Here is a 16,949-nt window from a genome sequence, read left to right on the forward strand (position 1 = left end):
CAGGCATTTTAAAGCAAGAAAATAGTAACTGGTTTATTTGTTGATTTTTCCAAGGCATTTGACTTGGTGAATCATGAGGTCTTGTTAAGCAAGTTAGATATTTATGGCGTTCGTGGTTGTGGGTTAAATTTACTGGGGTCATACCTGTGTGATCGGCGACAAGTTTTCCAAATAAATAACTCGCGATACCAAGTTCTGCCACTGCTCTGTGGTGTTCCACAGGGCAGCATTCTGGGACCTTTGTTCTTCAACCTTTTACATTAATGACATGGTTAACACTAATAATAATGCCATGTTTATCATACATACAGATGATAGAACCATATTTTTTTCTGGAAACAGCATCACGTACCTCATATCGAATTGTAATGACACCTCAATCAAACTACAGCAGTGGTCTTTATTCAATTACATGAAGATTGTTGAAAATAAAACAAAAGTTCGAGCCAAGAACAAGCCAATCCTTCCTCATGCGGATATAATTTTCAATTCCTTCCCAGATGATATTGTCGACCACTGCAAGTGCCTTGGTGTTGTATTTAGTGCACACATGCCTTAAGAAGCGCACGTGAACTCAGTGCTGACAAAATTAGCTTGAATAACTGGAATAGTTGGTCGGCTCAAATACATTCTCTCGCAAAACTTAAAATCCTAGTTTTTTTTTTTTTTTTTGCTGTTGCCCACATGCCATAGAGTATTTTTGGCTACAGACTAGTCAAGTTGCCTTTTAGCAGCTTTTTTTCCGTTGTCCTCCATCTGTGAGATTGTACAACGTGGAAATAAATTTCAGTTAGGTTATGAGAAACTGGCCATTTTTCTGTACAGTATGTAATATGATATACTATTTGAATTCAATTTGAAATTACCTGACCATAGTCACTATTTGTTTTGAATGCACATTTAGCTTAAAATTCACTATTTGCACAAGCCTAATTTAGAGTGATAAAAAATCTTTCTATTTTGGGTTTTGCTGGAGTGGACGCTTTAGCGCATGGTCTTGTCAAGGCTCATCTTAGCACATGCATACTTTGTGCCCCTAAACAAAACAGGAGAGAGAAACGATGCCAAAACTGAATGAGCAAAAGGAAAAAGCAAGCACATCAGCAAAACAAAGAAGCAAGCGGGTCTGCATCAAAAGGGGGCACAGGTATTTTCGTGGAATCTGCATTCTAAAAACAAGCACCACACAAAAATGAAAACTTCACTGTGATCAATACAGTTACCACAAGAAAGGCCTCACTGGTTTTCGTTATGTATTTAGAACATCGAATACAGAACAGCCTGTTAATACTACGAGATTAAACGGGCGTCGTGTGGACATTATGAAGAAATGACAAAAACAGTGGCACAGCATTTTATAGTGTGGCAGGTGACAACTTTATCAAAGCTACGCTCAGTCAAACCTACGATTACTGACAAGGGTGAAAATATTGAGTTCTACTTTATTCCCAAAATTAATACCATCCAGCCAACAGGTTTGAAAAGAGGCTTTTGAATCCATCCCGTCTGTTAACTACAAAAAAACCAGTGAGACTCGAGCTTTTCTTCTAACAAGTTGTGATCTTTGTGAAATTATCATTTCTAGATGGCGCTTACTTTTGACAACTATAGTTAAGCAAAATGTGTAAACTTTCAATGTGACCATTCTCTCACTTTGGTTTGTTTTTGATGTGCTTCCCGTTTTGTTTTATTTATTTATCTCAATTAACTGCAGTACAATTTGATCCTAGCAGGAGGGGCAATACCAATTAACAATAAAATACAAAGATATAAATACATGCAATGGTGGAATCAAAGTCTAATACCTTATAATAAAAGTTGAATAAGAACAAAAGACATAGTGCATAATAATTTATAAAGCTCCTAATAGCGATATGAAACAGCATCAGCAGAAAGAAAGAAAACTTCAAATCAAAAAAAAATATCTTCTCCCAGAGACTGAATGAAATTTGGTTGCATAATTACTGAATCTCGAATTCTACACTCAAACCTCAATATAACAAACCAAGGTATAATAAATTATGTGCTATAACAAAGTGAATAAAGGCTTGTTATCGATACAGTGGTACAAATCTATGCAACAAAATTTTGCATGAACGGACGTGACCGTCATAATGAGATTTGAGTGCAGTGTAGTCTGTTAGAGTTGCGATTTTCCCTCTAATAGTTTACGCCCTCCTCTCTCTTCCTTTTTGTTTTTTTGGGGGACAAAACACACACACGTGTGGTTTGAAGAAGACAAGTACCATTTTGGCTCCAGTGACTTCCACTGCTTGCATTCATTTATTCACGTTTATGCCATACCCAACAAGATGGCTATAAAAGCATCTACAATTGTTTTTATTCTCAAAACACAAAAACATCATCTCCGCAAGTTCGCACAGACTGCATGCGTGCTCAAATGTGCAGCACACAACCTGACTCCAAACTTATTGAAACGATTCTGCATTGTCACTTGGTTAAACAGACAGTGCACACTTGTGGGAAAAAGGTCTCTCAAACCCAGGAAGCTTCAAGCAAACCCTCCAAGGTAGTGAGCAGCTATGTCAAGGCACTTGTACATATAGGTTCTGCAGAAGCAAGCACCCCATAAAAAAACTCGTGCACAAGAAACCTCACAGAACATGGCAGGTACATTCTTTCTTGAGTGCGTTGTGGAAATCCTTTTGAACAGATGGAACACGCGCCACCTATAGAAAATCTGCCACTCTATTTTGCCTCGGCCGTCACTTGGTTTACCGGTACCCTCTTAAAAAGAGCCCTCTTAAATGCCATGTCACAACACAGTAACGGTTCTCTGAGGTACACTACTCTCACTGGTTTAGTTATATAAAATCTCACTGGATGATTGTTTTTCCCCCGTGCTCCTGTTCTTCGAAGAACACCTTAGTTATGACAATGTCCCCCGTAGAAAGCGTTTGGCAGGCTGCTTCCGCCCCCTCCTTTGATGTTCGGCATTCCCCACAGCAGCAGCTGTTCCTCGAGGCGTGCCCATTGGCCGTCAGAGGGCTGGATGCCTTCGGCCCCGAACAGTCCGTCGAGTGGCTGGGCGACACCGCGGCACCTAGCGAATCGCAGCTCCAGTCACCCGACCTCGGAAGATCGGAATCGGTGGACTCGGACTCCGACTCAGTTGCGTCCTCGTCCTCTTCGTCATCCTCGTCGCCAATACCGGGCAGGCCGTCTGTTGCACCACTCCCTGCTGCTCCCGCACCGCGATTCCGTAGGCGGTCTAGTTTGCGAGCCACCTTGGGATTTCCATCGATGCGAGCACACTCTTCTTCTGTCAGGTTCACATACCTGCATAAAGGAGAGCGATCAATTTCGGGCTCCATGAGACTGACAAACCTGATTTCATCGTTTAGCACTTTTGCACGTAACAAAGAAGGTCGAAAAAAAAAAAGCATTTGACCCTGCATTGTGAGGAACGCAGTAGCACACCTCAGCCAAGCAGCACTAGCATTTTGTTCAAACACCAAAATTAAACTACGAAAAAATTGTTAAAGTCCTTTAGATTGAAAAGATAAAACAAATGTAAATCAGCCATCTGTTCCATTGCTTTGCTAAATAGATTTCACTCCTGTCGCCACACCTTTAATGATGTTTTCCTCCTAGTAGTTTGCTACATGTGTCGATACATGACATTGTGATCGCAAGAGATCTGTGCAGGTGATGTGTTTCTTTATTATATATTGCACAGATCATGTTAGGTACTTGAGCTACTGTTCTTTCAAAAATAAACCACCTGTTATATTGCACTTCTCCATGTGTGGTCTTTCTTTCTCGTTTTTTACGGGCAAAGGTGCTCAAAGATGAATTCATTCCAACTGGGCCGGCCAGCAGCAAACTCCTAGCATTGTTCCACAAGAGGCACCAGAACCTGCAAAAATGTCCCCAATGTCGCTCTTCATTATGGTTCCGAAGTGCATTGAGCTCCATCTTAGAGGATGCGACGCTCATCATCTCTGTCGATTTTCAGCTCAGACCATGCAAATTTCAATGTGGCTACTCTAAAGCTTGTACGACTAAGTCAGCAAGGTCCTAGAGACATCAATGTCACCCAAGTACGCCCAATTTTCAGTAATTTTGAGCAACTCTTTGCATCATGACGTAGCGACATCACGGCTGCAGCGCTGCTAAATGCGGAAACGCCCGTCGGTCAGCTCCTCAACATAGTGGTGTCTGAACAACGTGGCTACGACCCTACGACTTTGTCGTGGTTATCTATTCTGACAAATCAACCAGATGACAGCCCATCCACCATTTCGGCGGAGCAAGCCGACATTTTTCAACTTGTCGAGGGTCGGCGTTGCCGCCGAAGGAACGCGGGAGGAGCGCCTGCACTGAAAACTCCAATCAACAATCCAGCCACTGGAGATGCTCACGCTCCATCTCCTAAAGCTCCGCAAAGGACTTCACCAGTCAGGATGGTCAAAATCACGTAGTCGCCAGGTTTCCTACGTGATTTAGCACATGACTGATTTAGCGCATGAAATCATGTGACTACATGATTTTGAGCATCCTGACTGTTGGTTTTGGCGTTTACTTGGGGACTGGTTCCTGGCGACTACGTGATTGTGCTCAAGCCGTGCACCACGGTAGCCCTCAAGACAGTGTTTCAACAACGTGAGCTCAGCGCTGCCATTTCCCAACTCATCGGAAGGCAGCACATGAATGACATTACCATTTCTTCTAATTCGGAGTAAAACATCATCGCCTGTGGCATGCAGAATAACGAGGTGGTTCAGGAACTGCTGTCACAGTTTCAAATCAACACCAGCAAAGAACCGCTGCCGCTTCGCAGTCACCTCAAGCTCACCGGTAACGTGTGTCGCGGCGTGCTTTCTGTGTATAATCTCAACACTAGTGTGTCCCTGAAACATAGTGTGCAGTGGCGTGGTGGTGAACTAGTCTATGTGCTAAAGCTAGGGAACTCAAAGGAAGCTGTGTTGACTTTCACGGGAAGGAACGTTCCGCATTTCGTCCACTACAACGCAGAACTGACTCCCGTCAGGCAGTACAAGAACACAGTGCCCGCGTGCTACCGCTGTGGCGCACTGGGGAACCGGGCAGATATCTGTCCCAATCCGGTCAACGAAAAATGTGGCCTTTGGGGCGAAAACGAGGGTGCTGGTACTGAGGAGATGGCCGCCCAGGTACGCAACCTAATGGGCACAGCCTGTGGGGGTCTGCACCTTACCAGCTCCCGCGAGTGCACCGGAAAATTTATCAGGCTTCAGCAGTTGGGATCCAAGCCATCAGGGATCCCACAAAAACTGAGGCACCGGTCGACTGGCAAGGTGCCAAACCCTGGCAAGGCAGCAACAGCAACGCTACCACCTGACGCGACAGAATCCCCAGCTCTCGGCGCTCCATCTGGCACCGCTGCACGCAACCAACCCAAGGTAGGCAGTTTGGAACGGATCACCTCTCACTCCCCTCCACCCCCTTCTCCCACAAGCACTGCCAAAACACAGAAACTCAGGCACTAGCTCGCCCTTTTTCGATCTCAAAACGAAAAACTAGCCAGCGAACTTAACTCACACGCACACAACACAAGCGCTTGTGTTGTGTGTTCTGTCGAATAGTGGCTGCGCTTTCTACCAAGGCGAACTGAACTCACTAAACCGCCCGCCTTGAGTGACTAAGAGGGAAACCTAACAGGCAGGGAGATTCTTACTACTGTAGAGAGTTGTGTTAAGGACCTGGGGATCCAGGTGACTGCAATAGAAACGCGATTGGCTGACATCCCCAAAATTATCCACGACACCATCATGCGTCAGATGGAGACTGTCATCGCACAGGCGACACAAACCATAACTCACACTATCCAAAAGTGAATACACGACAATACACGAATTCTTAAGCATGTAGGACCCATTAGGGATGTTGACCACCTTTCAAAGTTCAACTGATTCACTCTCGATGAGTCTGACTTTTCTGAAGACTCCAGCACATCAGCAAAAAGCGCTAGTGGACTGAGTAGTCTTCACAACACAACCCCACCCTCCATCTCTGACCATAGCCCCCAACCCTAGGATGCGAGCCAGAGGAACTCAGCCGCTTCTACTAACACAGTGGAACTGCAGACGTCTCAAAAACCACATGAAGCGGGCTTATTTTCAACTTTATCTTGAGACTATTGAGTTCCTCGTTGCCATGGTTGCCATTCAGGAACCCGGCGCTGACGTCAAACTCACAAACTACACTACATTTCAACAAAACCCGGAGACGTATACTTGTTCACCACCCAGGAAGTCGCACTCCCCACAAACCGCCTTTCCCATACACGATGGTGTCGGTGCTGTGCATAAGGGGATCTGACCCAACTTTACATATTTTAAACATTTCATCATCATCACCATCATCACCAGCCTGACTACGTCCACTGCAGGACAAAGGCCTCTCACATGTTCCGCCAGTTAACTCGGTTCTGTGCTTGCTGCTGCCAATTTATACCCGCAAACTTCTTAATCTCATCTGCCCACCTAACCTTCTGTCTCCCCCTATCCCGCTTGCCTTCTCTGGGAATCCAGTCAGTTACCCTTAATGACCAGTGGTTATTCTGTCTACGCGCTACATGCCCAGCTCATGTCCATTTCCTCTTCTTGATTTCAGCTATAATATCCTTAACCCCCGTTTGTTCTCTAATCCACTCTGCTCTCTTCTTGTCTCTTAAGGTTACACCTACCATTTTTATTTCCATTGCTCGCTGCGTCGTTCTCAACTTAAGCTGAACCCTCTTTGTAAGTCTCCAGGTTTCTGCTCCGTAGCTAAGTACTGGCAAGATACAACTGTTATATACGTTGCTCTTGAGGGATAGTGGCAATCTACCTGTTATAATTTGAGAGTGCTTGCCAAATGTGCTCCACCCCATTCTTATTCTTCTAGTTAATTCAATCTCGTGGTTTCGCTCCACGTTTATTACCTGCCCTAAGTAGACATAGTCTTTTACAACTTGAAGTGCACTATTACCTATCTCGAAGCGGTGCTCTTTTCCGAGGTTGTTGTAGATTACTTTCGTTTTCTGCAGATTAATTTTAAGACCCACCTTCCTGCTCTCCTTGTCTAACTCAGTAATCATGAGTAGCAATTCATCTCCTAAGTTACTCAGCAATGCAATGTCATTGGCAAAGCGTAGATTACTAAGGTACTCTCCATTAACTCTTATCCCTAACTGTTCCCATTCTAAGCTTCTGAAAACCTCCTGTAAGCACGCGGTAAATAACATTGGGCAGATTGTGTCCCCCTGCCTTACACCCTTCTTGATTGGTATTCTGTTGCTTTCTTTATGAAGCACTATGGTAGCAATTGATCCGCTGTAGGTTTCTTCCAGGATGTTTATATATGCTTCATCGACGCCCTAATTCCGCAGTGTCTACATGACCGCTGATATTTCTACTGAATCAAACGCCTTCTCGTAATCTATGAAGGCTATGTATAGTGGTTGGTTATATTCTGAGCATTTCTCTACTACCTGATTAATAGTATGAATGTGGTCGATTGTTGAGTAGCCTGTTCGAAATCCTGCTTGTTCCTTTGATTGATTGAATTCTAATGTTTTCTTTACTCTGTTAGCAATTACCTTTGTAAATAGCTTGTATACTACAGAGAGCAAGTTGATTGGCCTGTAATTCTTCAAGTCCTTGTCATCTCTTTTTTTATGTATTAAGATGATGTTAGCGCTTTTCCAAGACTCTGGTACTCTTCCCGTCAGGAGACATCTCGTAAACAGGGTGGCTAGTTTTTCTAACACAGTGTGTCCTCCATCTTTCAGGAGATCTGATGTTACCTGATTCTCACCAGCAGCTTTGCCTCTTTGCGTGCTCTCCAAAGCTTTTCTGACTTCGTCTATCATTACTGGTGGGGTGTCATCTGGGTTACTGCTAGTTCTCATAGTATTATTGTCATGGTTATCCCAGCTACTGTACAGATATCTGTAAAACTCCTCCGCTATTTTAACTATTCTATCCATATTGGTAGTTATTTTGCCTTTTTTGTCCCTTAGTGCATACATCCGATTTTTGCCTATCCCAAGTTTCCCTTTCACTGCTTTGACGCTTCCTCCGTTTTTCAGAGCGTGTTCAATTCTCTACAAGTTATACCTTCTCACATCGCATACCTTACGCCTATTAATTAACTTTGAAAGCTCTGCCAGTTCTATTTAAACATTTACTGTACTCCAAAGCTTAAGAACCTCAAGTTCAGCGAAACGTCTGCACAAGCTATGCAGTTGGCAGGAAGGGACCTTCTGATTGTCGGCGGCTTCAATGCACCGAGTAGGCTATGGGATTACCCGCGAGAGGACATGCGCGGAAAAAGAAGCTTGCGGAACTTCTTTCCACACTGACTCACCCTTCAAACTGATCCCGCCAGCCCAACGCGTGTAGGCAACTCTTTTCAACGAGATACTTCTCCGCATTTCACAATTACACGCAACATATGCCATGCCGGCTGGCTGAACACACAGGACACGCTCGGTAGAGATCAAAACAATCGTCTACATGCGCCCCTTAAAACGCCCACTAACACAATCCGGTATCCCTGACTGGACGACTTTCCGCACCTCTCTACCTATCCTGGACCCCCTTCAGTCGGCATACAGTATGGCTGATACAGCTCACAGAAACTCAACTGTACGTGGACAAACACATGCTCCATCTTTGGGAGGCCCGCCGCAGCCTCAACAAATGTCAGAAAAAACAGACGCCTCAAGAAACCCATCCTAGAACTCACGGAGCAAGCTGCGGAATATGCTGCTTAGCTAACTGGGTGGACAGGTGCAACACGGCTGCATGCCAAATGTCTGGTCGCAACATGTGGCGCCTGTTTCGCATTCTCATCGATCTAACACAAACACGCACGAAACTCAATCTCACTTACATAAGGCCACGCACAACTTTATAGGAACGACAACACAGCTGGCGCACATGCTCAGAGACCGATACTTGTGGACTACTACCGAGGACCCCCGGATGGCCGCGTACTTCTACGCAGGCAAAGAGAACACGCAGCTGGACACCCCGTTGCAGCTCCACAACCTCCGGGAGGCCTTACGCATGATGAAGCGTGGCACTGCACCCGGGCGTGACCAGGTTACGGTCAAACTGTTGGCCAATCTTCCCGACGCAGCCTATGCCACGCTCCTCAAATACATCAATAGCATTTGGGACGGAAAAACTCCTCTCCCTCTAGACTGGAAATCAGCTCTCGTGACCTTCATCCCGAAGGCCGGTAAACCTATGACGTAGAGAACATTCTCCTTCACGTCTTGTGTTGGCAAGCTGATAGAGACGATAGTGCGTGACAGACTCTCTGACTTTCTGGAAACATTGGGCACACTTTTGCAAACACCGTGTTCTCAGAAGTCAGCCCAGAATATACTTCTCTAACTCCACCGTGACATATTAGATCCTGTTAAATGTCCTCACAATGACAAGGTAGCTCTGGTTTTGGATCTTAAAAGAGCACTCGAGAACGTGAATCATGAGGTAATTCTTGACCACCTTAGTCAGACAAACTGTGGTTATAAAACATTCAAGTCTGTTAGACAGTTTCTTACAGACCGCCAAGCCTACATACGCGTACAAGATCAGGAACATGGGGGTTACGTCATTGGCTGAGGGGAACCCATCAAGGTGCGGTCCTCTCTCCCCTTCTATTTAATATAGCCATGCTTCTTCTTCCCCCCAAATAGGCTTCTCTACCAGAGATACATCACGCTCTTTGCGTGGATGATATCATGATCTGGGCCACCCAAGAAAACCCAGCTGGGTCACTGTGATGAGTGTAGCGCAGCAGTGCGGTGTTGTCAGTGTGGTGTTCATGATGCGGTGCTGTGGTGTTGTCACTAGTGGTGCAAAAGCGGTGGTGTAACATGAGAGCGGCACCATCCAATGAACACATGCCCTACGAAAACGAAAACATTTGCGGGGCACAGCATGTTGTTAACGGACGAAGGAAATCGAAAAAACCCAAGAAGAATCTGGCATGGAGATGGAGAAGACGAAGACAACAACAGGCTGGAACACGAGCAGTGAGCCCCAGAGAATCCAGGGCAACACGAAGATGGTGCCTGGGTTTGTGCTGTCGACTTACGGAGTCGAGTTCTACGGGCTCGACAGCGTCGAAGTCAGCAGTTGTCTGAACCGCTGGTCCAAGCAGCTGACTCGTCTGCCGGTTATCTGCCATCGGATGAGCACCGGTGCTTATCGGCAGACTCTACGCTGGGTACATGGGTACGAAGGTACAACCTCTGCGCCTACTCTCGTCTTCAAGTGTTCCGCAAGCGTTCTCGCCGTCAGCGCAACCGCACGCCAACGTCTCCGCATCAAGGGCTAGGCTGCCAAGCCACCACAGCCGTCGCCGAAACCGGTGACATTGAACTTTTTCTACGACAGTCCTCGGGACTTTATAGTTCATGCATCACCGGTCGTGGTACTTATAACGTGGTTTGTTTTGCGATCGCCTGTTCCTTTCTTCCGAGTGTCATGTTTGGTGTGTTTGAAAAATGGCTCCTCCTTTTCCCGGTCTGAGGCTTTGCCTCTGGTGAAATGATTTACTGAACACGAAACATGCCTAACAGTCACATGGAGTCATGCCTGCAAGCAGCAGCGACTGTAGGCGATGACTACGCAACCTACTGCGGACTCCAGTGTGCCCAGGCTAAGTCAGAATTTCTGCACGTACGTCCCTCCCCTCAGGACACAACTCTGCTCAACATCAGTCTCCCCTTGGTACCAATCCATGAAGCCAAAGAGATTCGCGTCTTTGGCCTCTTCATACACCACCAAAGCAAGGCCGACACCACAGTAATCAAACTTCACACGGTGGTCCGCCGGGTCTCCAACAAGCGGGGCAGATTATGAAGCAGGGATGTGATGCGGCTTGCCCATGCTTTCGTAATGAGTAGAATACTCTGCTCGACTCCCTAATTGCACCTACACAAACACAAGAATGACCGACTCGAGGTCAATTACTTTAAACTGATCAAGCGGGCTCTCGACCTCCCTATCACCACATCCAACCAGAGACTTCTGGCCCTAGACGTGGTGAATACCTTCAATATAGACCGCTTATATTGTAAGTCGCAGGATTCATTGATTGATTGATGATTAACATGTTGGGTTTAACGTCCCAAAATCACCATATGAGAGATATCATAGTAGAGGGCTCCGGAAAGTTCGACCACTTGGGGTTTTTTAACGTGCACCCAAATCTGAGCACAGGGGCCTACAACATTTCCGTCTCCATCGGAAATGCACCCACCGCAGCCGGGATTCGATCCCGCGACCTGCGGGTCAGCAGCCGAGTACCTTAGCCACTAGATCACCGCGGCGAAGCGTAAGTCGCGGAAGTCCCGAATATCCGCACTATAAGCGGTACCGCACTATAACCAAAACAACCTTTTTCAAGGGCCGCACTTGTGCAAAACGTGTTGAGCACGCAGCTTCGCGTGTCCAAGAATCGAATGCGTGCTTGCTAACATTTATATTTCTGAATGTTAAAAGAATTTAATGCCCAATGACGCGCGTTTCCAATGAAATGAACGTGAAAAGGGGGGCTCTAACAAATGAAAGCACTATTGTGGAAATTCCCCGACTACCAGACCACCTCAATTATACGCATTACACAGAAACTACGTCGAATCACGTCCAAAATTTGATGCGTTAAGAGGCGCCAACTATTCGATTTCACGGGCGCGCACCCTATTTAAGACATCAAAATCGAATCGCGGACCACTATTTGAGCGCTACACGTGCCGCCCTCGTTTTCATTTAACGTTCCTTCCCATCACGTGCGGCCACCGCAAAGAGTTTCGTTGATTCGGTACCGAACCGCAACTTAGATTCACGGGACCGCTACCGATCGAAGTGCAACAAACACCGATTAGGCCTAGCTTGCTGTTTGGTCGTGGAAAGCTTGTCCAAAACATGAGTATTCGGCGTCAAAAAGATTGCACTAACAGTGAACCAAGAACCACGTGCGTGATACAAAGTTCGCGTTCGTGGCCGGAAGATCAGCAGCGACGGTCAACAACTTGACAAGCTTACGTACGACAGCGCACTGGCAGCAAAAGTGAAAGCCCGCGTCATAAAACCGTAAAAGGTTTTTAATTTACGGACGAGGACGGTCGCAAGCAGGATAATAACGATGTCTATCCCGACAGGAAACTGCTAAGCACATGTACTTGATAAGGACGGGATCGCACGTGCCTTGTTGAGTGGCGCACGGCTGTAGTCACGCTAGCGACATAGTATGCTGTAGCCGCGTTGGCGCCGGTGCAAATAATTATCGGTATCTGAGGCAACCGTCCTCATACCTAAAAGCTCGTTCACACCGATGGCGGGGTGGCCAAAGTGGCGAGGCGGTAACGTGGGAAGCGGGAAAAACCTCGTCTCCAGGCGGCGAAAGTGGGAGAAAAACCAGGCAGCAGGGCCAATCGCTCCTGGAGCATTTTTTTAACGCCTGCTGAGGAAGTGTTTACTAGAAGTGTTGAGTGGCGTGACCGCGCCTCGCGGCCTGATCCCATCCGCGTTGCCTGCAGCGGCGGCGCTGCAGTCGAATAGTACTGAAAGAGCCGTGCGCCGCGTGCAGGAACTGCTATGCGCTTCGGCTTCTCTGTCGCAGTTTCTTAATGCAGATTTCTTCGTACCTGGCCATAATTCCTGTCTAGCACATGATGTCATAGCCCTTGAAGTATGCCATGCCAATCTACTGAATTTGAGCTCCATAAAAGCCTTTGTGAGAGATCAAAAATAATTCAGACAGGGTGTGTTTTATACTGAATTCTTTTTTCTTAATTCTTTCTTCGTTGGTTAGGCGTCTACAATATTCAGAATAACTGCGCCAATTTATTGGAAGTTAGCTGTGTTCAGAAAGCTCTGAGATAAAAAACAAATACTGTGTCACACGCACGCAGAACCAGAAAGCCATAAGTAAAGAGGGGAGAGCAAGGGAATCTGAACCCCCTTAACCACGAAATGTTTTCGTATTTTAACTTTTCAGGATATACTAAAATATTTACACGCATTCACAGCGACCACCATTTGCCAAAGGTAGGCGTTCTGCTGCACACCTCACCCCCTCAAAAAAAAAAAAAAAAAGATATCCTGGGTAGCCCTGCGCCAATACTTTACAGTTGGCGAAGCTGAATATAGCATGCCTCTACAAATGTGCACTGTAGATTTTACCTTTTTGACAGTATGAGGTCTCAAGACTAGTTTAAGTCTAACGGAGTCGGACGAGAAATGCACCGCTTAAAGATAGTGGGTGTGCTAAAGGGCATTGTATAGATGTATAATAAAGGAGATTTATTGAGCAGAAAGGCTGATGCTTGTAAGGCGATGCACCAGCCGCGATTCATGAGCTCGAGCCGCTACTGCAAGCTCGATGCTGCTGCCTCTGCGCCGGAGTACTTCCTCTTGAAAAAATTCCGCCATATCCACGAAGTGAATGATGATGAGTGGGCGAAGCTCCGGAGGTAAACCTGGTAAACCATGAATCCTCTGTACATTTTGCCCACTCGATTTTATTACATCGCTCCCCCTAGCGTACGTCGCCGCACTAAATCGAACGATTGCCTTCAACCAATGACACGCGCCATATGTGACATCATTCCTATTTTATAAGATCTCGCGTCTTTCATCAACTACAAGTACCGCTTTCTAGCTTGTAACATCTTGCATCTTTTCATCATCAGCTACAAGTACCACCATCTAGTAAACACTACAAGAACTAAACGAGAGGTGGCTACATACAGGAGACGGTACCGCCATCTAGTGAACACTGCAAGAACTAAACTAGAGGTGGCTACATACAGGGGACGGTACCGCCATCTAGCGAACACTGCAAGAACTAAACTAGAGGTGGCTACATACAGGCTACAGGGGACGCACAGCCCACGCCCTAAGGAGCTTCGCCCCTAAAATTGAATTGCTGCACAAACTTGAAGGAAAACAAGGGAGACGGGAAAGAGCACAGACTGCGCTCTTTCCTGTCTCCCTTCTTTTCCTTCAAGTTTGTGCAGCAATTCAATTTCCCAAGTATGAACCAACTAGTCTGCAAAAAAGTATTACTTCCTCTTCTTTACAATGGCCCCGCGAAAAAAAAGGGGCCATCCTGGCGACTTAGTCCTGTGCAGGCGGCGTAGAACCATGGTACTGCTTGATTCTCTGGACGTGTACAACGTCGCGGTTACGACGTCGCAAGTCTGACGGTGGCTTAAAAGGCTCAATGAGGTAATTTACTACAGAAGTTTGTTCGAGAATATGATATGGCCCATCGTACTTTGGCAGAAGTTTGAAAGAGAGCCCAGGTGTGCGATGGGGCACTGACAGCCACACAAGAGCACCCGGAAGAAAAACGGGAGTTCAGGTCTGGGCATCATGAATTGCTTTTTGCCTGTTTTGGTCATCGCAGGTGAAGCGACGAGCTAACTGGCGGCAATCTTCTGCATGTCTGGCGGCGTCCAAGATCGGTAGGCACTCGGACGCGTCCGGTCGATAGGGCAGAGTGGTGTCAATGGTGTGGGAGGGGTGACGGCCGTAGAGGAGGTAAAAAGGGGAGAAACCTGTTTTCACTTGCGTTGCCGTACTATAGGCGTATGTAATGAATGGGAGAACTAAGTCCCAGTCAGAGTGATCAGGCGTCACATGCATAGATAGCATGTCACCGAGAGTACGATTAAAGCGCTCGGTAGCCCCATTGGTTTGAGGGTGGTAAGCAGTACAGGTGCGATGTACAATAGCACACTCAGCGAGCAATTGTTCAATGACCTCGGACAAGAAAGCGCGGCCATGGTCACTGAGGAGTTCTTGAGGGCCTCTATGATGCAACACAAAATTACGCAGTAGGAAAGTGGCAGCCTCCTGTGCTGTAGCCGTTTGAAGAGCAGCGGTCTCAGCATAGCGCGTCAGGTGATCGATAGCAACTATTATCCACCTGTTGCCAGTCGGAGTCAATGGAAGGGGGCCATAAATATCTATTCCGACCCGTTCGAAAGGTCGGAAAGGGCATGGTTAAAGGCTGCAGTTCACCGGCGGAGGGGTGTGGTGCAGATTTTCGGCGCTGACATTCGGCACATGAGCGGACGAAGTTGAGGACGAAGGTATACATACCAGGCCAGTAGTAACAATGTCGAAGCCTTTCGTAGGTCTTGAAGACTCCTGCGTGGCCACATTGTGGGTAAGCGTGAAAAGAGGAACAAATCTGCAACCTCAAGGTTCGTGGAACGACGAGCAGCCACTTGCGTCCCTCTGGTGCATAGTTGTGTCGATATAGAAGCACGTCACGTATCCAGAAGTGTGGAACTTGGCTCCAGAGCGTTCGTGTCTTTGGGAGTTCAGAAGTGTCGGAGAGATGATTGAGAAGAGATGCAGTCCATGGGTCATTGCGTTGTTCGATAGCAATGGTGTCAAAGTCAAGAGATGACAATGTGGGATTGCAAGCGGTGTCAGCTGTGGCATTCTGCGAAAGAGGGGAGCGGGAAAGGGCGTCGGCGTCAGCATGCTTCCGTCCTGACCAATAAACCACGCGTGTGTCATAATCTTGAATTTTCAACGGCCAGCGAGCGAGGCGGCCAGATGTGCCTTTTAAGGTCGAAAGCCAGCACAGCACGTGGTGGTCGGTCACAACGTCAAAAGAATGACCATATAGATATGGGCAAAACTTTCCAAGGGCCCACACAAAGGCCAAACACTCTTTTTCTGTGACGCTGTAGTTGCTCTCAGCCGTAGCAAGTGTGCGACTAGCGTATGCCACGACGTATTCCTGATGCTCCGGTTTACACTGTGCGATCACAGCACCCAGGCCTGCACCACTGGCGTCGGTCTGGATTTCAGTTGGAGCTTCAGGATCGAAATGGCGTAGAATGGGTGGCATCGTGAGAAGCCGTCGCAAGGTGGTAAAAGCCTCGTCACAGGCAGGGGACCACGATAAAAGGTCTTTACAGTTGCCAAGGAGTTGTGTGAGAGGTGATATAATAGACGCAATGTTTCGGACGAATCGCCGGAATAAGAACATAGGCCGGTGAAACTTCGAAGTTTCTTATTGGTGGCAGGTTTAGAAAACGCCATAACAGCTCGCAATTTCTCGGGATCCAGGAGGAAACAACGTGGCCCAAAATGTTCAGTTGACGCATGGTAGATCGACATTTTTAAGGTTTAATTGCAAACCGGAGTTAGTCCAGCAAGTAAGGACGTGCTGAAGGCGACGTAAGTGTGTATCGAAGTTAGGGGCGAAGACCACAATATTGCTACGTGCCAGTGCATGGAGCTGAAGAAGACAAAGCAGATAGACTGGCACGAGCTAATCTGTGTGGCTGGCGCTGCTCGCCTAAACGGCTGTAAATACATCGGTGACTACCCCTCTGAGTCAGTCTCCTTCCCGTAACACAGTCTCCTTCCTGTAACAATATCATCCAGGTAGCACAAGCATGTCTTCCATTTTAGTCCACGCAGGATGTTGTGCATCATTCATTCGAACATTGCAGGTGCATTGCAAAGTTCGAAGGGCATGACGGTGAATTCATTTAAGCCGTATGGCGTGACAAAAGCGGTTTTGGGGCAATCGGCTTCCGCCATCGGCACCTGCCAGTAGCCCGACTGCAAGTCTAATGAGAAAAAGAACTCGGCACCCTGTAAACTGTCCAAAGCATCGTCAATGTGCGGCAGTGAATAGACATCCTTTAGCGTGATCTTGATCAATTGTCGGAAATCGACACAGAGACGAATAGAAACGTCTTTTTTTTTGACGAGGACCACCGGAGACGTCCATGGGCTCTGTGAAAGTCGAATAACGCCTCTGCGAAGCATATCGTCTACTTGGTCAGCAATGACGCGCGATATGGCTGTTGTCGCAGCGGTGAGTGGGACCCAGTGTCGATGTGGCGTTCTACTGCTAAGGCACAGCCGAGAGATGTTTGTGCAACATCCAAAAAATGGCGGTAG

General features: G+C 47.0%; 1 protein-coding gene across 4 annotated transcripts in view; it reads right to left on the reverse strand.

Moving 5' to 3' along the window:
- Window positions 1-2,248: 2,248 nt before the first annotated feature.
- The window catches only part of egl (Egl_like_exo domain-containing protein), a 393,689-nt gene continuing 378,988 nt past the window's right edge, over window positions 2,249-16,949 (reverse strand). For all 4 annotated transcript variants that reach the window (XM_075882611.1, XM_075882614.1, XM_075882612.1 and 1 more), the window contains one exon: window positions 2,249-3,300. In XM_075882611.1, coding sequence (XP_075738726.1) covers window positions 2,838-3,300 — 463 coding nt within the window. In that variant the 3' untranslated portion in view covers window positions 2,249-2,837. The remainder of the gene's footprint in view (window positions 3,301-16,949) is intronic.

Source organism: Rhipicephalus microplus, unplaced genomic scaffold (genome assembly GCF_043290135.1).
Source record: "Rhipicephalus microplus isolate Deutch F79 unplaced genomic scaffold, USDA_Rmic scaffold_13, whole genome shotgun sequence".
In the NCBI taxonomy this organism is placed as follows: Eukaryota; Metazoa; Arthropoda; class Arachnida; order Ixodida; family Ixodidae; genus Rhipicephalus; species Rhipicephalus microplus.